General features: G+C 55.5%; 1 protein-coding gene across 1 annotated transcript in view; it reads left to right on the forward strand.

Moving 5' to 3' along the window:
* The window catches only part of ASTN2 (astrotactin 2), a 338,016-nt gene that overhangs the window by 84,716 nt on the left and 225,737 nt on the right, over positions 1-27,563 (forward strand). The window contains 2 exon segments of the mRNA XM_050714656.1: positions 16,628-16,777; positions 25,037-25,144. Of these exon segments, the coding sequence (XP_050570613.1) occupies positions 16,628-16,777; positions 25,037-25,144 (258 nt within the window).

Genomic DNA, 27,563 nt, shown 5'->3' on the forward strand with positions numbered 1-27,563 from the left:
CGAGAGCCGCTGCACAAAGCTGTGTTTCCCGGGAGCAGCAAAACATTCCCCGCGTTTTATTCTCCGAGCAGTCAGACAAACGATCCTGGAGTCACCCACAAACAAAGTGATCAGGGCTGCAGATTTGAGACGTGCGTGGAGGAGCTGGAAATGGCAGATGAGGGAAGTCTCCGTGCGGGAAGAGCAGCGGGGCTGAACCCGTGGGGATGTGGCAGATCTCAGGTGTGAGCTGTGCCTACCCGTGGTGCTTAGCCTGTTACAGAAGGCATGGCAGGCACAGCTTACGTAGCATCTGAAGCCTATAAAATTCTATACGTGTGGGTTCTGGCTGTTATAGTGTCTTCCTGCACGGCGCTGTGAGGCGTGGAGCTGGCTAACGTGCCTGTTGTTCAGGTTGGGACCCCCTGGCAGCTGCAGCGAGAGGTGCTGGGGTGCCCGTCCCGAGCAGGCGAGGTGCTGCGGGTGCTTCGTGCCTTCCCCCGGGGTGCTGGGACGTGGAGCAGCTCCGGTCCCAGCTGGGATCCCTGTGGGCAAAGCAGCCCGGCGCTGGGGCAGCCAAAGGCTGGAGGCGACAGGGCAGGCAGACAGGGCCCGGTGCCATCAGACGCGGTTGTTCCTCCTGCGCGGAGAGGAGCAGCGCTTTCCCCAGAGTGCTCGGGCTAATGTGCGTCTGATTGCCTGCATTTTTAAAACCTGCCTCGGGGAAGCTGCATCACCCACCTCTGCTTGTCGAAATGTCATTAGAAGCGGTTTAATGCAGTTAACCTGCAGCACGGCGAAATGCAGCTGAATAAACAAAAGGGCGGCGTGGCAGCGCTAATTGCTGAGCGCCTCCAGCAGAAGGATGGGTGCAAGGATGGACGGGGCTGCTTTTTGCTCACGGGGTGCCACCAGGACGTGCCCCCGGGCACCGTGCCCTTCCCGTACAGGCTGAGCGGTCCCCTCTGGAGCACCCGTGCTGGCAGGGATGGGGACAGGGACCGCTGGGCTCAGCTCCTGCTTCTGCCGTCCGTCACACCGCTGCGTGGCGCAGGGAACAGCGTGTGGGTCTGAGCAACAGAGCCCCGGCGACGCATCGTGCCTGGAAAGCAGCTCCCCCAACCCGCGGCAGTCCTCGGTGGTGTCTGAGGCTGTTTCCTCCACCCACGAAATGCTCTTTACTCTCTGCTCTTTTAGGCAAGGTGATTACAGCAGCGGTGGTTGTCGTTGCTCAAACAAACGCGGTGATGCGCAGGGGTCCGCCTGCCGTCCTCGAGTGCTGATCTGAGCATCCCTGTTAGCGTCCTCCTTTGTGTGCAGCTGGCTCCTACAGGCCTGCCGTGTTAATAGATGTTTCCCCGACCCTCTGCTTAGTGAGAGTGAACAAATGAAGGCCTTCAGATACTGTAACTGAGCTGCCTCTTTTATTCTTTCATATTATCTTCTTTGTTTTGCTTTTCTATAAATTATTTAGAGTTGTCTGAGTGGGGAAGACAGCAGTAACTGCATTTCAGTGCTCTTCAAAACATAACAGTAAACAAGATCTAGGGCAGAATATTAAACTATCTGAGGGCTTCAGGAACTGGTAATAAAGTCGTTTTTATGCTGACTGCAATACCCCCCGAGCTGGGGCTGCGGGCTGGGCTGCTGCCCCCAGGCCGTACCCACCGGTACAGCCTGTGATGCCGTCATGCTTCGTGCCTTGACGTGAGGCATGTTTCGTGCTTTTCTGGTTCTGATCACTGAAAATCATGCTGGTTCACCGTGTGTTTCCTGCCCCACGGTCACCTTCCCCTCCCTGATGAGGCTTTGCTGAAGCAGCCGAGCTGCGGTGTGCACTGGTTGCTCCTCTCTGCTAAAGCTGGCCAGAGTCTGAATCATCAGGGATGAGGCGGTCCAGATGCCGGATTTCTAGACCAGAAATGCAAATTCTCAGCCCTCCTGGCTGGCTTGCACGTGCCTGGGAGCTGCGGAGATCTGGGACACGTCCGAGGCGCTGCAGCTGCTGCCGCCTGCCCACGAGCAGCAGACGCAGCTGGGCTTCCCCTGGGACGTGCGGGTGGGATGGAGCGGACACCGCGTACCTGGTGATCCCCAGCGGGGGATGTCAGGGCTGTCCAGGCAAAATTTTACAGGTGGATTCGAGATGGATGGGTCAAGGGAATCCCAGCTGGAGCCTGGCCCTGGCTCTCCCCGGTTGCCTTGCCTCCACGGCCCCGCTGCCTGGCCTGGAGCTGTCGGGTTTGGGTGCGATTAGCAGGGCTGGGCGAGGAGCTGTGCCCGTGGACACGGGGCACGTCAGCGCCCCAGGGAAAAGCTCCCCTCACCGCTCCCGGCGTGTAGCATTGCGATAAGTCATCAACTGGGGCTTGTCAGCGGGCTCCAAATGGTATCATCGCCGGGGCTGTCACCAAAGGCTCTTTCAAGTGTCAGTTCCCAGCATTAATTACCGGGGATGGCACGCGCGATGAAGATGGAGCGCTTCGGCTTGCCCTCCACCTGCTCGTGCCGCTTGCCTTCCGCCAGGTGCCGGGCAGTGATTGATTTGCAGGTGCTGGGAGCTTTCCATCCGTTGGGATCCACGCACACCGTGCTGCGCGGCCGTGGGCTGTTGGGCTCGATCGCCCTTTCTACGAGGAAGTGTTTTTTGCTCCATGCGATGCTTTTGTGTTTATCAGGTCAGGCGGGAAGCAAACTGGACATCTCCGCGAGGTACAGCCCTGAAAAATAGGAGAGAAGTCCCTGCCCGGCCCGGCAGGTCAGGCAGCACAAATAACTGCTTCCCAACCCGTGGGTGAGCCGAGCACGAATGCACTGAGCCAGACGTTCCCTGCCTTCTCAGGCGGCGCGCTGCGCTGCCGCGGCTGCGAGGGCAGCTCCCTCGTGCTGCCGGAGCATCCGAAGTGCAGCCCAGTGCAAACAAACAGGGGAGCAATGTGCTGAATAATGACATCTAGCAACGAGCGCGTCTGAGTGATAAAGTTAATGAAATTACAGGTTCTGACCTGATACCGGGCTCTGCTGCGGGTAGATAAACAGCAGGGCAAAGATGAGATGTTTATTTCTCCCTAGCCGCAGCCTGTAATCTGGATGCACCGTGCAGGGCCATTAACATTATTGCTGTTATGCAAAATCATTTTTGATTTGGGGAAGAAAAAAAAAAATAAGAAAAAAAAATCCCCCAACTCCCTAGAAAATGGAAAGCTGACAAAATTAGAATTGCGGCAGGAGCACAAACTGACCTGGTGACATTGCACAGAGCCCAAATGAATTTAGACAGAAGAGAAATCTAAGGCAGCTTAAGAAGAAAAGCACTCTTTTTTATTAATACAGTAAAATGAAATAGAGGGAGGAGGTGATAACCGGTTCTAATTAGCCCAAAGGATGCTTTTGTGCCGGTATGGAAAGGGAGCCATACGGTCTCCTTGTGCTTTTGGGGTTATCACTGGCAATTAGAAAATCTCTGTGGGGTCTCTGCCTCATGGGTGCCATCTCTCCAAACCCAGTCCCCGTGCGTACGAAGCAGCCTGCAGTTAGTGGTGAAGTTTTGGGGGAGTTGTGCTGGCAATGTCTGCGTCCTCGCTGCCTCTTTGTGCCATGCCCCGTTTCCCCAGGTGGTTTCCATCCCGTGCTCCTGAGGCTTTCTGCTCTCTCACCTTTCCCAAGCAGATGGCCCCAAGCTCTCCAGCCCTTTGGGAATTCCCGACTCGCTTTGATCTGTTAGCACACTTGGCTATCATCTCTGCCGACACCCTTTTATCCCTCAGCAGCAGGATCGCTTTGCTTCTGCTTCTCAAGCCCTGTCCCGAGGGGTTTGGCCCCCAGTCCATCGGCAGGTGGGACACGCTGGATACGTGGAGATGGAGCTGATAAATGAAGGTAGGTAGAGCCCAGCAAGCAGGTGGGGATGTCCCTAGGTGCCTGTGGGGTTGTCCGTGGGTTCCCTGGACCCTCCAAGGATTGGGAAGCCAGTTGTGGGGCACGGGGAAGAGACTGCCGAACCAAACCTCCTGCCTGCTGAAAGCTGAGCAGAAAATAGATGTCGGACTTGGAAATCAGTATCAGCAATTCCAGTCCTGCAACAAAGGACCTCTCTGTATTTTCTTTCTTTCTTTCATCTTAAAAAATATATATATATATATATAAACCTTTTCAAGCAGGTCTTCGTGCTCGCCTCACCGCGCAGTCTGGGTACGGCCTCCAAGTCTAGACGGGAGGCAGGACAGTGCCGGCCGTGCAGGTGATGAATGCCGCAGGCATATCAGAGGCGTGGCTGTGCAGTCATCCCGAATCTGTATCTCCTGGACTTTCTTCTAACTTGCTGTGTTAGCGTGGCAAATCTCTGAAGTTTCTCTCACTTAATCCATGCCTTTCTCTGTAGCGAGAGCGAGAGGCTTTTGAGCCTGCCTCAAAGTTGGTCTGGCAGCCGGAGCGAGCCTGGAGAGGTGGATCCAGCCCTGCTTTGGTGGCCCTGGCCACGTCCCTTAATGTTTGCTCCTCATCTGTGGCCTGGAGAAGGTAGCCACGCCAGGTGCCCCAAGGGCTAAAGCAGTTACAAATGGTAGGCAGGGATCTAAATCCATCCGCTCCAGGCGTGGGAACAAACTCCACCAGATGTTATCCGGCGGGGCTGCCTGAGCCTTGCCCGGGGCTGGGACCTTGCGGGGGAGCAGCTTTCCTACAGGGGGCTCCCTCTGCCTGGGAGGTGAGAGCAGCAGGTCAGGGTGTGCGGGGAGATGGGAGAGATGGGGATGGAAGAGGTCGTGGTCCTGACAGCTCGCTGCCAAACTGCTCTTGGGTTTCTCTGCAAGGGGGAGGCGCTGAAGGAGAGTAATTTTGGCAGGGTCGGGGATGCAGGATGGCAGCACGGGGACAGGTGAGGAAGGGTCCGACGTGGGCCAGGGATGTGCTCCCCAGGGCAGTGCTCCAGGCCGAGGTCAGGATTCTTGAGGCTGGAGAAAGAGAGGACCGAGATACGGAGCAATAGGGCAGGTGGTTGCACCGTGTCCTGGAGGTGCTGCTCCTAAAACAAACACGAGAGTGCTGTAGGGGCTTGGAGGTGGGTTTAGAGACAGGGACAGAGCTGGAGGCAGTGCCCTGCCGTGGGCAGGGGTAGGACCTTGTCCTCCCTGGTGGAGATCCCACAGAGGTGCCCCTAGCTTTGCAGCGGGGCTGGGCACCGGGGTTTGCTCCTGCGGGCAGATGCAGGGCCCCCGGGAGGCACAGCACCAACCAGAGGCTTCCCGAGCCTTTAATAAATAAAACGATGGCTTAACATTTGCTGGGGCTGGAGACGAAAATGGGACAGTGCGTCAGGCCGGCGTCTGATGCGTCGTGGGGCTCTATCTTCTTTTCAGGGGCTTAATGGGATCACGACCCTCTTTGTATTTGATCAGCTTTTCCCGGACCTAATCCTCAGCAGCTCCATGTGTAATTTGCAGAGCCCTTTGAAAAATGTATATTCACGCAGCCCGTGTGGCCGTGGTGCAAAGGGCTTTCTGCAATCCACCGGTTCCTGGCTGCAAACAAACAAACAAACAACCGTGAGTTCTATTTTTTTTTTTAAATCAAAATAAACAAGACCCAACAGGGCAGGGAATGGATCCCGATTCAGGAAAGCATTTAAGCACATGCTTAGTTAGTGTCTGTAGTTATGAGAGCAATTAAGGCTGTCTTTAAGTGCGACGTGCTTAATTCCCACTGATTTGAGAGCATCGCTGGAAAGAAGAGACTGGGGGCCCGGCTGCAGAGGTGGGACCGGGTGTGCCATCGGGCCCTTCGGTTTTATGGCAATGCCAGCTGTGTCTCGATGTCGATTTGAAAACGTATGTACCTGCCAGAGAAAAGCTTTGCTTTCCAGAGAGAGAAACGTAATCATAATTAATGTATTAATTGCCTTTGGAGCCCTCAGGATGGCTGCCAGGCCGGGGTTTGAGGTTTGGTTTGATCGCCGTGTCCAGGAGGTCTGATGTGGCACCCGGCAGGGGGTCAGGGATGGGGACAGCCCCAGAGGGTCCCACATCCCTCTGCTAACACCCCGTGAAGGCTTTAACATCTCGCAGACTGCCTCGGGCTTCTCCTGATGACCAGAAAGCATTGGCATAGAGAAAGGGGATCTGATGTGATGGCTTTGTCATTGTTTGTCTTCCCCTCCCTTTGCTGTATCCCACTCACTGATTTTATGAGGCAGAGGAGGGAAGAAGCAGATGGAAAATCAGCTCCTGATGATGCCATAGGGAACAGAAAACAAAGGGGTGTTTTAGTTTGCCAGCGTTTCGCTGAGCATCCCCAAGGGATGGTGGCTTCGTGACACCCTGCTGGCGTCTCGGGGCTTTGTGGCAGCACGAGCCTGGAGCCGGCCAAGTGGCTCTGTGCAAAGGGAAGGACCCGCTGTGATCCCCTCTGCTGGCCAAAACTCGGTGACTTGGGGTCCCCCAGGGCAGCAGCTCGTTTAACTTTGGGTTTTGTACGTTTTGTGGGACCGTCTCAGCCCCTCAGAGCCTGCTGAAGTTGTCGTGGCAGTTTTTTGTGCAGGAGCCCTGAATTCCCTGGGTGTCCAAAGTGCTTTTCATCCAGGCAAGATCACCAGCTCAGAGAAGATGAGCCGTGAAGTTTTGGCTGTCCAAGGAAGACAAGCCATCAGGAGCTATATTCATATAAGCGCCAGGACCGCGTTGTGCCTCGCTCTGTGCATGACGATGAATGTTTGATAAGGTGCTGCATTATTAACGGCAGAGCTGGGTTGTGGGCCAGTTGGTGACCAGGATTAGCTTTGAGAAGTTGTTTTTCTCCTGATGCAAGTTCTGAAAAGTAGTGTGGTGGCTGCTTATTCTCCTCGGAAGACCCCGCGGGATCTGAAGCATCCTCCCCTCCGGGGTTTTCTGTGCTGGGACTGCTTCGTGGCGCATTGCACGTTGCAGCGCAGCGCTGGGAGCACTGTCCTAAGGGTTGTCCTCCCATCCACGACACGGTGTCAGCGTGGAAAAAACCTGCCTTTGGCTCCTGAAGTCAGTGAATGTGGAAAGGGAGCGTGGAGGCTGCAAGGAGGGAGAAAAATGTGCAACGTTCCCATTTCTGATGGGAGCAAATAGGTGCTGGTGAGCTTTGGGCGGCCCCCAGGATGCATCGCGTGGTTCGTGTCACCTGCCTGGGAGCACGGGGATTGCTCAGCCCCGGGTGCTGGGCACGTGGCACTTGGTGCTTTGTCACCCCGGTGTTCAGCAGGCATCGGAGCTGAGCCGCTTGGCATGGCGAGGGTCACCCAGCAATGGACTTTTACTGGGAGGGGAGCAGGGAGGCCAGCTGCAGCGCCAGCCCTTGGCTCTGTCGGCGTGCCCTCTTCCTTCGGGTCGTGTCGTACCTGGCCCCGCCGCCCTGCCCCTTCGCTTTGCCAGCCTGCCCCTGAGGAAGATGGAGCGGGGCCGGGCTCCTCTGCGGACCTGGGGTCTGCCGGCACCTCGCAGCCCCATCCGTCACGCGGCCGCGACCTACCTGCAGGGCCGGCGGGAGAGGGAGCTGCTTAACAAGGGCTTCAAGTCACCGCTCGCTGAAGGCCCCGGTGAGTTACAGCCTGCGCTACGCCTTCGCCTGCCTGCAGCGGGATCCTGCTGGGCTCAGCCTGGTGCCTGTGTTTCGGGAGGGTTTTTACTTCCCATAGCCTGGGCTTTGAGGCGAGCAGGTGCTGCCACGTCCAGCTTCGTCCTCCAGCTGGGCTTCCTCGGCCACCTAGGGATGGGGCTTCCTCCTGCCCTCGGTGGACTCGCGGTGGTGCTCCCCAGGGCGGTTTTATTCTGATGTGGGGAATGTGGGAGGAGGGAGGCTGGAGGTCAGCGCTGCTCGGAGCCGGCGGCTCTCCTCCCCGCCACGCAACATTAGGCTGGGCTGCTTCGTGTGCCCGTTAGCACCGAATGGGGAAGCTTCCTCCAGAGTGTTTTTATTTAACTTTTCAATTATTTTATAACTTGAGGAGTGTTAGCTAGCTGCTGCCGAGGGTCGGCCCGTCTTCTCTGCTCTCTGCTTGCTGCGTAAGCTAAAAAGTTATGGTGTCTCATGAAATAAAAGGTGGGAGTGGAGGGGGGGGGAAGCAGAGTCTCCGGTGGCCTGGATCTTCTCGGTGCTGGGGCAGAGGGAGATGGGCGGGCTTGGTGGGGCAGCATCCCCCTGCCAGGGGCTTTGCCTTGCTGCGGTTCCCATCGGGAGGAGAAATGGGTGGAGGGGATCAACGCCTCGTCGATGTCAGGGGAGGGCTGTGCCACAAACGCGGCTGCCCCCTAGTAAGAGCTGAGGATTTCCTAGGGTGAAACAGCCCCTGCGGAGGGCAGGGGCAGCCCGGGAGGGCTGGGACCCGGCGGCTTGGCAGGGCGCTCCCAGCGCAGAGCTGGGCTGTCGGGCTGCGGCTCACGGGCGTTTGATCTTTAGCAATGTGTTTGTAATTATACCACATTATCTTAATTACCAAAATGGGAAGCCAGGAGCGTGGCGAGGGGAAGGGAAAGGTGGAAGGAAGCACCGCGGGGAAGGTGAGGGGTGACAAATAACTCCCAGCTGCTGTCGGTGGGGCCGCGGCTGTGGTCGGCGCTGGGAACAGCGCTATTAATACAATGCTTATTCATTTCATATCATAAAAAAAATGGAAGTGCTTTGCAATTACCCAATTCCAAATGAAATTAACATTCCGTGGCATTTTCCAGTAAACGGTTAGTTTGCACACATGAGTGGAGGCAATTAGCTGGGAAGTGATTGAGCGCCGTGACTGGAGAGAGGATGAGGACGGGTCGGGGCGCGGGGCGGGCGCTGCCGCGGGCTGGGTGCTCGCCACCCCGAGGGGCTGCTCAGCCGCCCGGAGCAAGGACAGAGGCTGCAGGGGTTTGCTCCTGCAGGTGTTTGCTCCTGCAGGTGTCTGCTCCATCTCTGTGTTGGTGGGAGAAATGGCAAAGCTTTGCATGGGAGCAAAAAAAGGGGAGAAGCGAAGAGCTGGGTTTTATTGATCCGGATTAACCCTCTTTCCTTTCCAGGCTTTGCTTTGTGATCTCTCTGTGCTCCGGCTGCCTGGGTTGAGCCGAGCTGCTCTGATCCAAAGCAGACCATGCCAGCCAAATGTCTCTGCATCAGCATGAAAAAAATCAGGCTCTGGCTCTTTGCGGTGGGCTAAAAGCAAGAAGGAAGGCGATTAAACGCGAGGGCTCTCCCGGAACTTATTTAGCGCGGGTGCTTTAGCTGAGCTTGTGCCCAAGGACAGCCGACGGTGTGCAGGTGGTTGCGTGCGGTGCCTCTTGGCGTGACCCCCAAAGGACATCTTCCCTCCCTGCAGAGCTCCAGGGGTGCAGAGCCCCCCGTGCTCTGCACGCTTGGGCAGCACCAGCGGGGTGTCACGGGGCTTTGGGCACGGTGAGGGACTTGTCAGTGGCCACGTTTGCCTGCCTGAGCTTTAGACTATGTTGCTTGTAGGACTTTTAAAGGAAATAGTGATGCTAGCGGCACAACCAGCTCTGTCTCAGATGGGTTTACACCGGAGGCTTGACTTTCTTTGCTACTCAGGAAGCAAAGTTTTGAATTTTTTCTTACCATCAAGGCGTTTTTAAAGTCATCCTCCGTGGCCCGGATTCTGCAGCACCTCTGAGTGACCCTGGCCGGCTTTGAGCGCTGCGGGGTGCCCGGAGGAGCATCTCCGGGCTGGCCCCTGCAGAAGGGGCGGCCGGGGCTGTTCTGTGTGGTGGTGGGAATCCAGCCCCTCGCAGAGTTGGAGCTGGGGGCAGGGGGGAGCTGGGGACAGGGGGGCTGCAGCCAGGGCAGAGGCAGCCCCTGGCCACCTCTCCTCTCTCCTGTGCCTCACAGCCGCCTCCCAGCTCCTCCAGTTTTTGCCCTTCCGAAGAAGGAAGAGCTCCGAGAGAAACCTGCAGACGTGCATAGGGGTCACAGCTCTCTATAGGGTAACCGCTGAATCCAAGCCAGACCCCCTTCGTGTGCCCTCAGAGGGCTGTGGGGTGCGTGGCACCCTCCGGACCTGTCCCCCCTGGGGACCTCGGTGGGATCGCAGCCACTGTGGCTCCGTGAGCCGCAGGGATGGGGACAGCCCCTGGAGGCTCCCACATCCCTCCACTAACACCCAGCGTAGGCTTAAACATCTCACAGACCGCCCAGGGCTGCTGTGCCGCACGCCTCTCCCGATGTCCCCCTTCCCCGAGCCGTGTTAAAAACCAGCGGAGACTTCTTCAGATTTGTCGAACTACTGAAAACCTGCGATGGTATCAGGGCTTCTTCCTGCCGCGTGCCAGATAAGGACAGTGCTGGCTCCGAGCCCAGAGCCGAGGGTGGTGGGGAGTGGGATAGGGAAGCCGTCATCTGATGAACATGTGAAGGAGGAAAGTGCATTTGTTCGGTTTCCCTCAAAGAAGACATTGCGAATGAAACTTTTAACTCCTGCTGCTGCCCCATCCCCCCTTCCAATTTGCAATTCCAATCAGGTTTTTACGTATAAAAATCTATTTTTGTAGCGAGAGGTTTATTAACATATAAAATAGTCTATTAATGTATATTAATGCCTACGTAAAGAAATGTGTACATCTGCTATTTTAAAGCCCAACAAAAAGGGAAGGGAGGGAAAAGAAGGAAGAAGCTGAGATGGAATACGAGCCTGTTTCCAAAATGCTCTCGGGGTTCCCATAGCCCTGTGCTGCTCAATCTGAAAACCCCTGTGAGTGAAAGAGCTTCCCAAAGAGGTTGAGAGCCTCGCTCTGCCGTCGCAGGGGTGGCCTGGAGATGTACGCTGTGCAGGAGGTGCTCGGTGCCCTGCTGTATACGTGGTTATTTGTGCTTTGTTTTGATTTAGACACACACACAGAGGTATATATATAATTTGTATATATACATAAAATTGATAAATATGTGCAAACATATATATAAAAATAAATACGTGTTTATATAAATATTGTATATATATATTATATAACATTTTTGGATATTATATGTATCAAATATGTTTTATTTATACAGATGCTGAGCTGGCCGTGTAGCGCAGCCAGCACTCTCCTCGTATTGCTTGAACTTGGTGTGGCTGCACGTGGCATGGAGTGGTGGAAAGCAGGGGACCGATGGGGACAGAGGCTCTTGCTCAAGGCAGGAGGTGGCAGAGGTGTGTGGTGGCTGGCAAAAGAGCAGGACTGGTAGTTTTTAATGTTTCTTATGTCTTTGGTGTACTCAGTTGCAGGGCATTGCTATCCAGCTGTGCTTTCTTCCCGGTAAGTGTAAAGTGGTTGTACAGATCTCTCCTACCTTTATCACGTAGGCTTTGTCACAATTATCTAATTTTATGCTAGTAAAGCTCTCTGTTTTCTGGAGCTTAGTACCTTTAGGGTGGCACTGTTGAAAATCAGTCCACATCCCAGTTTTAGAACAAACACCGTTGCTTATTTCATGCTTCGGAAAACAACAAACACCCATTATTTAGAGCTGGTGAGGAAGCAGGGTTTCCACCACGTGGAAAAATTCCAGCATTGTGAAATTCGTGCTCATCCCAAATAGGATGGGAAAGTCAATTTCGTAAAATATTTTGTAAAGTAGAAATCTCCAGAATGCTCCTCCAGTAACATCGAAATAAGCTTATGGAAAGTCGGGGTTGATTTAGAGGGAACAATTATACCAGTATTAAACTGGTGAGTGTACCTGATGTGCGTTACGGCTGTCGTGGTACGTGAGGCTGGCGGAGCCAGCACCATTCGTTCACAGGAGGGCACCCTCCTCTCCTCTGTGCCTAGAGAAGGTGAATTAATCAAAAAATGCTGGAAGCAGTCGGTAAGAGGGAAGGAGCTGGTCTCAGAGAGGAGCTGGCCTCTGAGATGCGGGGGTCAAGGATTAAGGGAGGACCCTTCACACACTGCCAGCCAGGACAAAAAGGAGGGAGAAGACAACAACATCCACGGGGCCAGCATAAAGGAATGCAAAAGTCAAAGTAAATGAGGAGCTAAAAACCCCACCAGCCTTGACTTCTAATTGCATCCAAACTTTTCCAGTAATTTAGTTTGACGTGTTCTTGTGAAGCATTTCGATCCCAGCGCAGCGGCGTGTTCAGCTGAGCAGTGCTCGAGCTGCCCGGCAGGCTTCTCGGTGCTGCCTTCCCTCCAAAACTGGGAGCATTTTAACCACTGGTAATGGCGAGGAATCAGCACGTGACCCTTTGACACTCAGAAATCGAAGAGAGCAGTGTGAAAATCAGGTGCTTAGAAACCCATATATTTTTAAATACTTTTTACTCAATATCTAGCGTGGGAGGCTCTGGTACACGCAGGCATTGCCTCCCCAGCCTTCTCCCCGCAGCTGCGAGGCTGCAGGTTTTGTGTGAGAATGAAAAGGGATGCTCATGGCTCCGGGGACCTAAACTTTTAAGCCAAGCACCAAAGACTGGGACACTGAGGAAAGCTGTTCCCTTTTGGATCCTTGAGCCTCGCCGCTCTGTCTGACCGTGCTGCAGGCTGGGCTGTGGGGCTGTGCAGCTCTCCAGCCACTCACCAAGGCGCTGAGCCTGGTTTGGAGAAGCTGCCTGTCCTTCTCCTTCCCCGCTATACGCACTGAGCGTACCCAGGGTCTCTGTGGGTGCAGGCGCTAAGGCTGAGGGCAGTTCTCCAGCGAGCATCCACTGAGGCCGTGTGCGGACATTAAAACATCCCAAAAGCAAGGCTGAGGGCTTGTTTCCAAGGTCTCTGGGGTCTTCCACCACCGGTGGCTCCATCCCTGCTGCCCAGCCTCTGCTGGCTGCGAACACGGCTGTGCGTTCAAAGGGGTTTTGTGGTTCCTTGTGCTGGACCTTTGAGAACATCCTGGGATGGCGGAGGCACCAGGAACCAGCACATCCCTCGAGCACGTGTTGTGGGTGGTCACGTTGGTCTCAGCCTGGGATCGTGTTCTGGAGAACCCTCTCTGGCCGTGGAAGGTAAGGGGCTGGTTTTAGTCTCTCTCCCCAAAACGACCCCCAGAGCCCGTGCACCAGGGGAAGGCACAGCTCTCCTTGCTCCAGTGGGAGTCCCACGATGGCTGGAACAAACGCTGCTGCTTCCCGTCTTGGTTGCAAGGTATTTTTACCCAAACACCGCTCACACTGTTCCGCTGATGGCTTTTTGGGTTTTGTAATTTTTAAGCCGAAGAACGTATTTTCCCACTGCAATTTGTGCCAGCAAAAAGAAAGAAGGAAAGGCTATTGAGCTGAATTGTTTTGTGGGAGATGTGCAAACGAATAGGGGAGCCGTAAGGAGAACAAATCGCTTTCAGAATAGCGTATGGGGGTGGACAGGAGGGAGGTGTGCAACGTGTGATGTGCTTTACAAAGGTACGGCGACCTTCAGCTGTGTCCTTAGCTCGCTGGTGGAGGTGGAAGCTGATTTTGCGGAGGCTGAGGAACCTCGCGTTTCCTCTGCCTCAGCTGGGTGCTGGGCCGGCTTTGTGCTGCCAGGGGCATTGTTGGGACGCGATGAGACGGAGATGGTGGCGGTGCTGCGCCAAGCCCTGGGGCGGATCTCACCACCCCTGCGGGGCTTTGAAAACTCCCGAAGCGGTGACGAGGTGTGAGCTACGTCGTCCCGATGAATCCATCTCCTTTCCCTTGGGACCTGGGGGCAGGAGAGAAGGCAAGCTGGCGGGCTCTGCTCGGTGAGAGGGTGGTCCTGGTGCGTCCGAAGCCGCGTCCCGTTGGGCTGCAAGGAGGAGCTGGTGATGGGGAGGGGAGCGGGCAGCCCCGCGTTTAGTGCGAGCATCCCACCCGGCTCGTGCAGGGCAGAGCTGGAGTGTTGCTTCGGCAGGAGCTTTGCACCACCCCTCAGCAGTAACATTCTCGTCCTTCTCTAGTGATAAACCCCCGCGGGAGGTGTAAAAGCCAAGCACATGTGTGGCCGTGAGGTCTCCATCCACCCTTGGCAGTGTGTGCATGTCAGTGGGGGGAAAGCCAGGCTGCAGTTTGTGGGGGCCTGGGTCTGCTGTGGTGGGCACCCCCAGGCTCAGTAGGGTCCTGCCAGCCTCGACCAGCGTGGTGCATCCTGGCGTTGATGGATGTTGTTGTCTTCTCCCTCCTTTTTGTCGTGGCTGGCAGTGTGTGAAGGGTCCTCCCTTAATCCTTGACCCCCGTTGCTGTGCCGCTTTAAGCCAAGCTACCTTTCTGTTGTCAGTGAGGGTTTTCTTCTGGTTCTGCCCCCCCCGGCCAGATCAAATTCCTTTTGCTGAGATCACGTTGACACAGGGTTTTTCATATTTTCTGCATTGCTCCGAGCCCCAGAGCTCAGGGGTAGAAAAGCCACGGACGTGCCAGTGCACACGGGCTGAGTGGTCAGACCTTGGGGTTTTCTCTCTCATTCCTGGAGTTAGAGTAAATATCCATAGCATCGCAAATAGCTGGTGGCTGCCGTGGCCGTCTCCTCGTGAAGACGATACCTCTTCCCTGCTCCTGGCAGGGGAGGGAGCTCCTGCTCCCTTCCCCTGCTCCCCCCCGCAGATGAGCACTCGAGCGGATGCCTCTGGATGGCTGTGGACGGACGTGCAGAGCACAGTGGCCAGGTGGGGTACGGTCACCACGTGGCTCGTTGCTCCTCTCAGCCAAGCAGGGAACATGCAGGAGCTGCAACCTCGCCGTGGTTCCTCGTGAGCTGCAAACACATCTCCACCTCCTCCTCCCTTGGCGCTCTCCTGGCCTCCTTTCAGTAAATAATCCTCAGCCGCGCGGGTCGTGCGGTCCCTGCTCCGCCTGCGCGTGTGCTGCGCTGCACAGCCCCGAGGCCCGCATGAGTTGCCATCTGCTGGGGGGGAGGCACCGCCACGCAGCTGCTGGAGGAGGTCACGGACGTGGGCATCCTGCAGGCACCGCGCCGGGGGCTGGGACGTGCCTGCTGCCGGCCGCCGCTCCCGCAGCGTCCATCCCTGTGCTGGGATGCGTGCCGTCGGGAATAGCACAGAGGATGGCACAAGGCGCTCTTTTGGGACCTTTCCCTGCTCCTCAGTTCCCCCGGGGTGATGTCTGAGGGGGGATCCAACACCGCAGGGTCTCGTGGTGCTTGCTGTTTGGAAGCTCACCTCTCAAGGGGCTTTGGGGGGCTCTGAGGTGTGGTGCCTGGGGGACCCTGATGTCAAATAATCGGCAGGTGCAGTGTGCCCGGTCCCTGAGGCCACTCTCTCTGGAGCTTTCCTGAAACAGTTCCCACCTTCAGTGCTCACCAGGCAGCGAGTCTGATCCTCGCCCTGTGTGGCAGCACCAGGCTGATGGATTCACGCAGAAGCTCTCCCGAGCCTTCCTGGTGTGCCTGCGCAGACGAGGAGCGGCAGCCGGGCTGCTCCTCTCCATCCCCTTGCAATGGCCCTGGCAGGTTTCCAGCGCCTCTGCGGCGTGCGGGTGTAGAGAAGCCCCCTGGGTGCCACAAAGCCTCAAGCCCTCGGGACAGACGTAGGGACCTGGGGGCTGCAGGGTCCCTGCTGTCCGGAGGAGCTGCAAGGTTGGAAGCCCTCACCTGGAGCTGGTGCGTTTTGGCCTCCTCTGCTCCCTGCCTCCCCCCGTCCTCCTTGGCAGTGCGGGGAGGAGGATGCTCTGCCTGCTGGGTGCTGTGCTCGGGGCCCTGCATGGCCGCTTTTGGAGCCTTCTCTGTCTCCTTATGAAAGCCAAATCCATGTCTAGGATTACAAATGCCCTGTCCTGCCCGACCACCTCCTCACTGCGCGCTAACACGGGCACCCCACGTGCTGCTCAGGGGATCAGAGGCCACAGCGTGGGGCAGCCGCGCACCCCGAGCCCCTCCTGGTCCCGCACAGCTCTGCCGGGGCCGCGGGCCCAGGGGCTGCGGCGGGTCCGGGCGTCACCTGGGGAGCTCCGAAATGCCGGGGCTGATCCCCAGGTGGGCAGGACGTGGGTGGTCTGCACCGGCCCCCCACGGGAGCGCTGCGGGCAGGGCGAGCTTCTTGAGCCGATCCGAGGCTCCAGGACCCTTGCGATGGGGACGGAGCCAGAGGTGGCGTCCTGCCGACGGGTTTGTTCGGGGAGCTGACAGAGGCGGAGCTGTTTGTTAAACCCGGGCGACCTCTGTGGCCTTCCAAAGGGCAGACCTTTTGATCCTGAATCTCGTCTTTGCCGTTTGCAAGCGTTTTCATTGTTTCTACCTGCTGTGGCAGGTTTGGTAGGGCAATTCTGCTTTTTTTGGGGTTTTGTTTTTTTTAAAGGTATTTCTGGGTGCTGGGGGGTGAGAACCGCGAGGGCAGCTGCATAAATATCAGCGAGCTGTGGCCTGCCGTGGTGCCTCGAAGCAAAGTCTTTTCTGGGCTTGAGCAGTGTAAAGGGAGAACCCAAAAGCTGCTAAGCCCGGAGTCCGTGTGGCTGCCGGTGGGGTTCCTGCCTGCTGTAAGCCCTTGGGATGGGGCTTCCGAGTGCAGGAAGGGGCAAGGAATGATCAAAAGAGCTGTAAAGCGGCACGAAAAAAAGGTTATTTCTGTAAACTCATCCTTTGCTTGTTTCTGTGTTTTTGGGAAGGGTTGGGAGGTGCCCTCCGGGTTCCTCCGGGTGACCTGGCAGGCTGGCCGTGTCCCATGCTGACCCGAGGGGCTCCGGCTCCCCGAGGAAAGGGCAGTGCCGGTGGGGCTGGGGGCGCTCGGGCACCTTCTAACTGCGGTCCCTTTGCCGGTGTTGCAGCTCCCGAGGTGACGCAGGAGACGGTGGAGTCCCTGATGCAGAAGTTCAAGGAGAGCTTCCGCACCAACACGCCCATCGAGATCGGCCAGCTCCAGCCCGCGCTGCGCAGCACCTCCGTGGGGAGACGCAAACGCCGGAGCCGGCCCCGAGGTAGGCTGCTGCTGGGGATGTGCCGCGTCCAGGTGGCTCGGCCCGGGGGTAAAGGCACGAGGGAGCAAGGGGCTCGGCCCAGAGGGAGCCCTGGCGCTCCTCGGTGGGGGGGTGAGGAGGGGAACCCCCCGCAGCATCCTCCGAGTGGCCTGGCGGAGGTGGGTGGGCGCGGTGCCACCCCGCGTCCTCCCCAGGGATGCGTCCGGGTCGGCTGTGAGGCTGCTCCCTGCCCAGCCGCCCTGCCTAGCCCAGGTGGCGTGGGAGTGAAATGCCATTTCGTGGCAAGGCTTTGGTTTGGAGAAATGGCTGAGTGAGGCTCATTTTGGATGTAGCTTGCGTCCCTGGGACCTCTCCTCACCGCGCTCTGCCAGTGCTCGGAGTATTTCGGTTATTTTGCGCTGATTTTAGGGGTCACGCAGAGGGCGGGAGCAGCATTTTAGGGCACTGCAAAGCGCGCTGGGGTGCTGGGCTTGGTGTAGCTTTAGCAACCAGGCTGGAGCGAAAGGAGAAGGTGGGCTGGCACAGCCCCGGGGCAGGATTTGGCCCCACGGCTGGGCAGGAGGGTGCCTGGCCGCGTCTGGCCAGCACGCTGCGGGGAGCTAGGGAGGAAATACTTTGCTTTCTGTTTACTCTTGGTTTTGTTTCTCATTTATTTATGAGTCTGAAATGTGATCTTTTATTCTGGATACATTTTCCTGCAATACAGGCCTGGAGAGAGCTTTTTTCTTTTTTTTTTTTTCAGCTCTGCCCATAAATTATTCACTTAGTGTGAAGAAAATGTTCTGACTCTTTAACTGGTTTAAATTATTTGGTTTGTTTTCTAGTAGTTATTCAAATCCGTATATCTGAATTTTAGCATATGCGGGGGGTGGGGATGGGGGACAGGATATGTTTTAGGGTCCACAGTGACTGTCTGCTGAAATTACCCTGATTTTTTTAAAAAAATATTTATTATTATTATTTTATTTCCCTTTACAGCACATGTAGGCAAGAGGCTTTTTGGTCGTTAGTGAGGCATGTCGATTAATCCTCACTGGGCTGGGAGGACACATGATGGGCACTGCTGCAGCCAGCCCCCAGCCGAGGTGCTGAGCCCCCCCGTCCCTGGGGAGACGTCTCCCCCAGCTCCCTGCTGGTGCTCGCTGCCTCCCAGCAAACCCTCGGCACCTGCCCAAGGGTGCCCCAGGGCAGGTTGAGATCTTCTGAGTGTCCTCGGGAAGATCTCCCGGGCAGGAGCAGGTCTCCTGCACGCCCCTGGAAGGTCCCCAGGAGCATGTTTGGCCAGACCCATGCTGTAAAAGGGGATTTTTTTTGCCTTGGGGCTTTGCTGCTGCTGTCTGTGCATCCAGCAGGGAGCGGGGACCCCTTGGGGGCAGAGCACGCCCAGCTGCCTGGCCCCAAATCTGCCTGCCCTGCCCCTTGCTGTGCTTTGCTCTCTCACAGGCGTCTGTCCCCTCGGGGGCTCTGGGCGTGTGGTGTGCCGGGGGTCCCCTTTCAGCAGCGGGTTCTTGGGCTGAGAGGAGGGCTGGGGCTGGAGGAGGGGGAGACTAGGGCTGGGAGGTGAGCAGGGTGCCTGCACCCCGAGCTTTCTGGGCTGGTGGCTTCGTGGGGCTCTGCTCCTCCCTGAAGTGCTCACGCTGGTGGTTGTGTGCACCCTCGGACATGGTGGGGAGCTCTAGGGCGTAACAGGCCCCGTACACGTTAGGGGGAGATTTATGGGAGTCCTCCCTGACAAAATTTCAAAGGCTTAATCATCAGAAATCGCCAAAAGAGCCCTGAGAACCAAGGCAGCGCCGGCAACTCAAGCAAAGAGCTCCCAGTGGCCCCATCCCCTTCCCCTACTGCTTCCATTTCTGTCTGCACGTGAAGTGAGGCCGGGCGCTGCTGCGGGGTCGGGAGCGATGTTTCCACGCCGCCTCCACTCCCCTCCCGTTTGGAAATGTGGGTTTTATGGCCGGCGTTAATCGTCCCTCCGGCGGGCGAGCGGTTGGAGCGCTCCCGCACATGAAGATGAAGGTTAAACGATGATATCACAACTTAGGATGTTTGCATTTTACATCCAACTGCAAACACAAACCCTTCGCCTCATTAATCCTTTGCAATCCATTTTTTTTTCCCTCTCTCTAAATGAAATTGTCCGTTTGGGATGCATTTATTTCCCCCTAACAGCCACATGACAGTTCTGCTGATGGAGTTTGCATCCAACTTTGTTACTGGGTAGTGACAAGTTGGCCTGACGGATGCGTGTGTGTAATTATTTCCTCGCGGTTCGATTTAATTAATGCTTAACCTCATCAGAGTCCTACAGTTGGAGTGCTCTCTCTGCAGGAACTGCTCTCAGCAAAAGGATTTCCTCCTTTGCAGAAAGGCTCCAAAAAGGCTCCGAGTGCCTCACGGAAAGAAGGGAGGAATAAAACTGAAGTGGAAAACAAACAACCCGACACCCCAGCCCAACACAAACACAGCTTGGATAAGCTCTGCCTTGCTTCGCTTCCCCCCTCTAAGTGCATTTAAACTGCTGCCTATTGCCTGTCGTTAAATCTGGTGCCACACTAAGTGTTTCTAACAGCTCTGGGAAAGGCCGTATTTTATCAAGATTTGCTCTTTAAAAAAACAAACCAAAAACCAAAAAAAAGAAGCACAAAACCCCTCTCTATTTACAGTACCATATATCTTTTTTTTTTTTTTTTTGTGTAATGCCTTTTTGATACAAACTTTCTCCCCAAACACTTTTATCGAGTGGGGCGTACTTAGGGTTTATAAATAATGTGGGGAGCGGGGATAACGGGGGTGCAGGTGCAGAAGTGGGACTTCACCGAGCTCTGGGGTGGGTCGGGACAGGCTCCGTGCTTTGTGGGGCCCCATTCAGGAGCCGGTCACCCTGGTCTTTCGGGTCCAGGGATGGTCCCCAAGCTGGGAAGTCGATCTCGTGGGGGCGTTGGGTTTCTTCGCACATCCTTTAGTCCTGCAGCAGAACAGAGCTGTTGGTGTTGGCCTTGGCCTGGGAGCTGCGCTGAGCTCCTCGGGTTAGGTGTTCTGCCAGGAGCGCTGGTGGCTCTGCCGATCTCGTGTGGATGTAGTGCGTGATGCACACCACCAGCATCCCTCGGAGGTGAAAAGGAGGGATTTCTAAAATCAGACGGAGGGGAAAAACATGAAACTACTCTTCCAGCCCAGCTCTCTATTATCAGGATGCCCATTAATTACGGCGCTAATTGGAGCAGCCTCGTTGTCTTGGGCCTCACCTACCTCCACTTTTCCAAGGCGGGGAGACCAGCCCTGCTGCCTCACGCCTGTCCCCGCACCTTCCCCAGCCTGGTGTCCCCAAGGGCCGGGCTGTCCCCAGGGGAGCAGCAGGACGAGGGTCGGGCTGCGCAACCAGCCGGGGTGCGCTGGGTGAGGCCAGGGCTCCAAGTGGGGTCTGGTGCCCTCTCCTGGGGTAGGCACTTAAAAGCACCCTGGCCACTGGCACATTTCGTATTGGTAAAAGAAGAAAATCATCGCTGTATTCGTAAAAATCATCATAGTGTTGGTAAAAAGTACCCCGACGTGCAACGTCGTGGTGGGGCTGGTGGCCAAGGCGTCCTGTGCTCTGTGCGCAGCGCATCTCACCTTCCTTGGCCCATGGGAAAGCTCCGTGGTGCTTTCCCCTTTTAAAATAAATAAGTGATTAACAGGCTGTTGGGCCCGAGACCTGATTTAGTGCTGGTCAGGGCTGTGTCTCAGTGCATTTTAGAGGTCTCAACCGTGCCATAACTTACCAAAAGTTACGCAGGCAGGGCTGGGCTTGGGCAGGCTGTCCCATCCCCGCTGCGTTTGCAATTCCTTTCCTTTGCCCCCCGTCCCATGGAGCTGTTTGTTTTGCTGGAGAGGTTTTTGGGGTTCCACCAGGGAATTTGCTTCATCCGGGTCAAAGCATCCAGCTCCCCTCGGCTGCTCCTTGCTGAAGGTGGACCCCGAGGGTGCCCCCTTGGGCTGTGCGAGCGCTGCTGCGCTGGAAGGCCTGGGAGGGAGCTGGGCACGTCCTGAGGTGGCGCTGGACACATCCTGCTGCAGGAGCGTGGCGTGGTCCAACGAAGGGACAGTGAAGATCGATGAGAAGGAAGAACTGTAATTAACTGGAAGCTGTGCCCGTGTGTGTGTGTGTGTGTGTGTGTGTGTGTGTACACGCCTGCTGCAATGACAAACTGAGCAGAGTGCGTCGTTTTTTTAAAGGCTCCTTCCTTTGTCATTTTTGCGCTGATTGTCCACGTTTCAAAAGAAAATGTTTGTCTGCTTTTTTTCCCCTCTCCACTTCTAATTTACCTTTCTCCAGGCACGTTCGGGTAGGCAGCTTTTCAGATTTGTGGTGTGCTTTTGGGGGGTAAATAAATTCACCTGAAACTTCCCACCTACCTAGTTGTATGGCTCCAGCTTGTGGCACGGGCAGCTGCTGCCATCCTGCAGGGAGGTCGTGGGCAGCGAAAGCTGCGGGGTCAGGGCTTGGCCCCCTTTTTGGAGGGGAGGGATGTGGGAAACCCTTTTGCATCGGCAGGCAGAGCCGTGGTTGTGAGACCCTCTGACAGGAGCTGCCCGAAGAGCTCCCAGTTGTTATTTCTTTATTTTAACTCAGCTGTGATCTGCTCTGTATCCCCGGTCGTGTCTGTGGGAAGCTCCATCACCTCCTGACTTTGGGGAAGGGATTTAAAATTTCACGTTTGCTTTTCTTTTGTTTTATGTTTCTTTTTTTTTTTTTTTTAATGACAGAAACATGCATTTAAAAAACACACGGGGATCTGGCCAGCAAAAAGGCTTTCGGGAGGACAGAGCCTGCAGCTCCTGCGTTTTGCTTCCTTAGTTCTTGCTCGGCAGCTGAACCTCTTAAAAGAAAAATTCCAAAAAATCTGCACCCTCCTGGCTGCTTTATGTCCTGTCACCCGTGGAGGGGCTGTGGGGGTGCTGGTGGCTCTGCCACCCCCCCGAGCAGCCTGGGGGAGCAGCGCTGGGGCCGCTTTGCAGGACGCCTGGAGCCCTGGGATCTGTGCACGTGCACTCGGACACCCCAGGTGCCCAAATTACAGGGGCTCTGCAACCCCGGCTGGGCTGTAAGGTGTACTCATTAACGACAGGCTCTTCAATTATGTGTCCACGGGATGTGTTTGCGTTGGATCCTTGCCTCGCTCCCGTCTGAATGAACATCTGACTCAGAAACAGCAGCGCGCCCCCTGCCCCAGCGCGGGGCTGAGCCGGGATCTGTTTGAGGGGATTAACGAGCTTGTAAATCTGCAAACAGGATTAGCGAGGAGAGCACCTTCATTGAGACATCTGCCTGTCGCCGCGGGGCCGGTCCCAGCCACGGGGACGTGGGCATTCGGGTGCTTTCCCGGTGCCGTCCTTCTGGTCCGGTTTCATCCTCAGGTGTCGGTGGGAAGGGACGGCACAGCGGGTGCTGCGGGTGTGCCGCCGGGTGCGAGCCTCGGGGGAAAACAGCAGCGGGGCTTTGTGAGTCCTTTCAGAGCAGTTTGCTGTGCTTTGGAGGTGTAAACCTCTAAAATGGGTGTCAAAATATTGTGGACTCTTTTTTTTTGGTATGTTTTTTGGGAACTGAGCACGGCGTCAGGTCTTATTTCCTAAAAAGCTCCTGTGCAGTGCTGTGCCGTGGGGAGCCCAGGCAGCCCGTGGGGTGCTAGCACAGCCTTGCCGGTGCATTGCTGGTCCCAGGCACCTCGGGGTTGTTGTTCCCATGTCGAAGGGACTCTCCCCGCTGAGCACCTTGCTCTGCGTTGGGATCGGTTGCGGCGATCAGGATCTCTTTTCCCTCACTGGGCATTTTCCTCCCAGCAGCCGCAGGCAGATGGCAGGAGCGCTGGTGCTCTCAGCCGCGAGCATCCCAGCCCAGCTCCACGTGCTGGTAGCAGCGCCCCGACCCGCAGCCATTCCAGGGGAGGCTTCTGCAAAACCCTGGGACCATCCGAGTGTGAAATCAGACCCGTGGTGGAACTGGTCACGAACGGCACTGCTCCATCCTGCGTGCTCCAGAACCCTGAAAACCACGGCCAAAATGAATTCCGGTGTCCCCAGCAGCTGGGATGGATAAAAGCACTTCCCTGCAGCTGCTTCCCTGCCCCAGTGCTGTGATTCCTCACCGGGCACTGCACGTTGGGTCGGAGGAGATGTGTCTGCTATGGGCTGGCGCAGGTCCCCACCTCTCGTACTTTGACATCCTGCATGGTTCTGGGTAATAAGAAAATGCAATATTGCTGTCACCAGCTCTCCGAAAACATCCAGCCTGAGTAATTTAACATGTCAGAGCCATCCATCACAGCGACGCAGCCGGCAAACAAACGCAGGGCAGCTGCAGGGGCTGGGATGCGGGCTGGCAGCCCTTGCCGGTGTTAGAGCGGGGCCGGGCCAAGCAGAACCTGATCCCCTTCCCTTCCTCGTCTTCCCCTGAGGGGTTTTGCTCGGGTTGCTGGTTTTGCAACTGCACCCCTGCTGTAGCCGTTCCTGCTGCCCCAGCAGTATTTGCTGCTCCCTGCTGGCCCTGGCGTTTGCAGCAGGCACCAGCAGCTCGTGCGGTGGGGTGGGGGGGACACCGAGGTCCTGGGGTTGGTGGCCGGGGGGCACAGCTGTGACGGGGGTCCCAGACCCGCAGCCAGTGGCATCAGCCCTGATCGCCGCTCTCTGCTGCATTAGCACATTCCTGCTGCTTGCTGTCTTTTTAGAACCCTAATGAAAATATCCAGGTAACACCAGGTAATTAATGGCTACGCTGTAGGGCCCTTCATCACACCTGGCAGTAAAACAGCAAACACCCGGCAGCGTTTACAGCGGCGGGGATCATCGCCGAGCCCTTCATTGGCCGCCGGGCTTCTTGCTTCACCTCGGTGCTTCTCACAGTGGGCACTGTCCGGCTCCAGGCATCCGAGAGTTGCTCCTGTGCTTGTCTGCATCCCTCTCCTTTCATCCAGGGGAAAAACCTGTGGTCAGCATCTGTCCCCTGCCCCTGGGCACCGCTGCGTCCCAGTGGGGCTGCAGAGGGGGTGCTTGGCAGGGCTGCAGCCCGTGGACCTGGGTCAGATTTTCTCCCTGATGAGAATATGCCGTATTGTTTTTACCACGCAGCCTTGCCCCTCAAAACCTTAGTCTCTGCATCCTGAAGGGGGATCTTTGCTGTGATGAGGAGGTCTGAAGAGGGACAGGGTTGGCTTACGCTGAGGCTGTGAAGTCCCCAGACCTATGTGCAAGCGCTGAGTCCTCCCGGCTGCTTGCAGGAGGAAGGGAGCTGCTGGGGCTCCTTCCCTTCCTTCTCCAGCTGCCCTGAGGGTGCTGCGTGGGGTCAGAACACGGAGGGGTGGGAGCACATCCCCCTGTGCGGGAGCTCGGGCTGCCCCCGGGGCTCTGCCTGCCCTCCTATCATCCTGGCGATGAAGAATTTCACAGGGCAGAAGGCAGCACTTCCATTTTCTGTTCTCCTGCCAAGAAATTATGCTTCTGCCTAGAATAAAGGATTTTTAAAAAACACTAAAATATTTTAATGGCAGTTTAAAGGCCCGCTGTCAACCCCCAGAGACCTCTTTGCTCAAAACTTTGTTAGGATTGCAGGCGTTCTGCCAGTCAGTTTGTGCTGATTGTCAGATGCCTGTTCCTCCCTAGCAGCTGGGCACTGGCCCAGGGAGGCAGGGGGGTCCCTCAGCATCCCGAGGTCCCTCAGCAGGTGGACCTCGATGCTTGAGAGCCAGCCCAGCGCGTTGTGGAGCTCGTGCCAGATATTTATGGTGTTGGAGCCTGGTAAGCAGCGTAAGGGTGTGTGCTGCTGGCTGTCCTGTGGCTGTTGGGGTGAGCTGATGCGGCAGGGAGGGGGAACAGACCCCCACTCTGTGGTGGGGGCCCTAAAGGCACCGTTAATGCTCTTGAGTGCTGTATTCATCCTCTCTCTTCTGTCTGCTGCTTTTTCTTTGAAACAAGCACCTGAGAAGTCACCGTACTTCACCGCGTGGGTGTCTTTGGGGACAGCAGAGGTTTTCTTTGTAAAATACATTACAACTTCCTGGGGGCAAGAAGCACCAGTGCTTACGCTGCGATGGGGTCCTGATGAGGGTATCAGCAAAATCCCAAGTGGCCGCGGTGCCCAGCTGCTTCTGGTGACCCCAAGCAGAGCCCCGGTGCGGGGAGCGGTGGCAGCTGGCCAAAGGCACCAGCCGTGCGGAGGTGCTCGCTGCTTGCACTGCTGGACGCCCCAGCTGACAGCGCTGATCTTTTCTGCTCTGCTGCTTGCAGGTGGGATCGGGTTTGGACGCGCCAAAGGGAACTCGGGCTCGGAGGCAGACGATGAAACCCAGCTCACCTTCTACACCGAGCAGTACCGGAGCAGGAGGCGAAGCAAAGGTAAGAACGAAATAGCCACCCATGACGTGAATGGGTGTAAGAGAGGAAAAATAGTTGAGCATCGTGGCTCTACCCTTGGGCGATGCCGTCTGTTGCCACACGACTGTGGGTGAGGACCGTGAGAGCAGTCTGTATTGGTGAGGATATCCCAAGATACGCCGTTTCCGCGATGCAGCAGGGTGCAGGATCTATCAGGATCTATCGGTAACGTTTCCCAGCGGTGTTGTTGGGGTGCTTAGTTTCTCTGATTGTTTCTGGCGTTGGTTACGTTAAATATTTCAGCAGCCCAAGCGGTGGCTCCTGAGTCCCTTTCCCACATCCCACTACCAGGCCAGCGCTGGGGTGGCTCAGGGGCAGAGGTTTTTTTGGGTACTGCTCTTCTGCCTGGGACTTCCTGTGCAGCACCTACCCGACAGGGAATTCCCGTGCTCCCTCCCAACGCAGAGGCAATTAAAAAGAACGAATCCAAAATGAGGACCGGGGAAGGGATTTGTAGACCAGAGTTTTGTGAGTTAGAAAAGCTGAGATACGGAACTACTGGCTGTAGTTTGAAACGAGTGTCTGTGTTTCCTGTGGTGACACAATACCAAAGCATTTTGTCCAGTTCCCAGTCTTTTTGGAGGAGGACAGTGCAAGCCTTGCTGCTGCTGCATTTGCAAAATTGCTGTCAGGAAATAACTCTGTTGGGAAGCAATTTAATAATTGCGCAGGGGGTCTGCTGCCTCCGTTTGTTTTCTGTACTAAGCCAGGCGTCGGCAGAGAGCAGCGAGCTAGGTAGGTGCTTGCGCCCACCGCCGCAAATGCAGCTCCATTTGTTTCAGTGATTAGGCATTCAGATAAATGTTCACAATGTGTTTAATTTGATTGTGAAATTACCTCAACACCTATGATCAGCTTGATGACTGCACACTGGAATAAACACACGTGTGCATGGTGTATGGCATTCGTTCCTGCTGAAATGTAAGGAATTTTGGTTTTATTTTTTTCCACCAGCATGTTTTAGAAGCATGAGAAATTCCCATGGAGTTTAAAAGGAGCTTTTGATGAATAGCAGGGAGAGAAATCAAGACTTAAGTTACTTGTTGCAGTATTAATATAGATGGATTAAGAGTGAAAAGATTTTTTGATGCCTGTTTTAGAAAACAAGGAAGAAATTGGTTGTGTGGCAAACTAACAGTTGTTTTTTCAATGAGTTAACTTTGAACTCCTGGGCCGTGGGCAACTCCATGGGTACTTTGGAAAAGTTGCTGAGGTTGGGGTTTGGTTTTTGTTTTGTTGGCAAGGGGGAGGTGGTGCCCAAGCAAGGAACAGAAAATTGTGTTTGAAGGAAAGCAAACAAAGCTTTGCTTTCCTGGTGCCCTTATACCATCCCCATTAGGTCAAGTGCTCAGCCAGTGCCTTGAAACATGCTTGCACTGTGTATACCCAGTACAAAGATATTCCTACTGACATGAACGTTGGCTTTGGGTTGTTCGTTTATGCTTCTTGTATGCAAATATAAAGGAACAGATAAATGGGAAGAATACATTTATTTTTATTTGAAAAAGGAGTTGTTCACCTGGGAAGCTTTGATGACTGGCTTTGAGGGGAGCTCAGGAGGCAAAGCTGGTTTTAGGTCTGTGTTAGGGCTTGAGTGATGCTGCATAAAACAACTTTGTGTTCAGTAATGGGTAAACAAGGGAAGTGTCTTGCATAAAGTCCCTAATGTATTTTCCCTCCCGTTTAGGTAAATTTTGCCATTGCAGCATCCTTGAAAGGAATTTTCCATTATCCTTTCATTGACTTCTCTATCCCTTGTGGAAGGAAAGCAATAGCTTAGTAGGAAGCCACAGTACCAAACTCATAATTACTAGTTCAGCAAAGATCCATAATTGGACAAGATCATAATTCTAATAGAGAAGGACGCATTGTCAGATACAGTTAATTCTTACAATGATGTTCCCATATTGATTCTGCAATGGTTGTGTGTCATTGCTGGTGCCGTGAGATAGTTATCAGGTCCAAGGAGAGAAATTCCTCGTGACTCCTCTCCTCAGCCTAGGTTTTGCAGGATTGAGCATAATTACTGATGCCGTCGAGTCATTGATCCCAGCTGATGTGATGGGAAGTTTCCACTTAGGTGTTGTGTGGGTTCACTTTGACTTTGTGCTGTGTCAAAGCAGGCTGGTTAAGTGGTTGTAGGCTTTATTTTTCTCTATAGAAGAAAGGCTGCAGGTTTCATGAGGCCCACGGGTGTGCTTGACAAGGTAAATTAGCAGGATGTTCCCACAGGTAAATACTGAGCGAGGGCAAGCTCACTGTACTGTGATCGGTCTGGCTGCTCTGTTATCTCAGCAGCAGCAGCCATTGACATCTGGTTTTCAGTATGGGAATGCACGGAGAAGTAACGCTGATGAGGCCAGCAGCAGAGCTAGGAACA

Source organism: Cygnus atratus, chromosome 19 (genome assembly GCF_013377495.2).
Source record: "Cygnus atratus isolate AKBS03 ecotype Queensland, Australia chromosome 19, CAtr_DNAZoo_HiC_assembly, whole genome shotgun sequence".
Classification (NCBI taxonomy): Eukaryota; Metazoa; Chordata; class Aves; order Anseriformes; family Anatidae; genus Cygnus; species Cygnus atratus.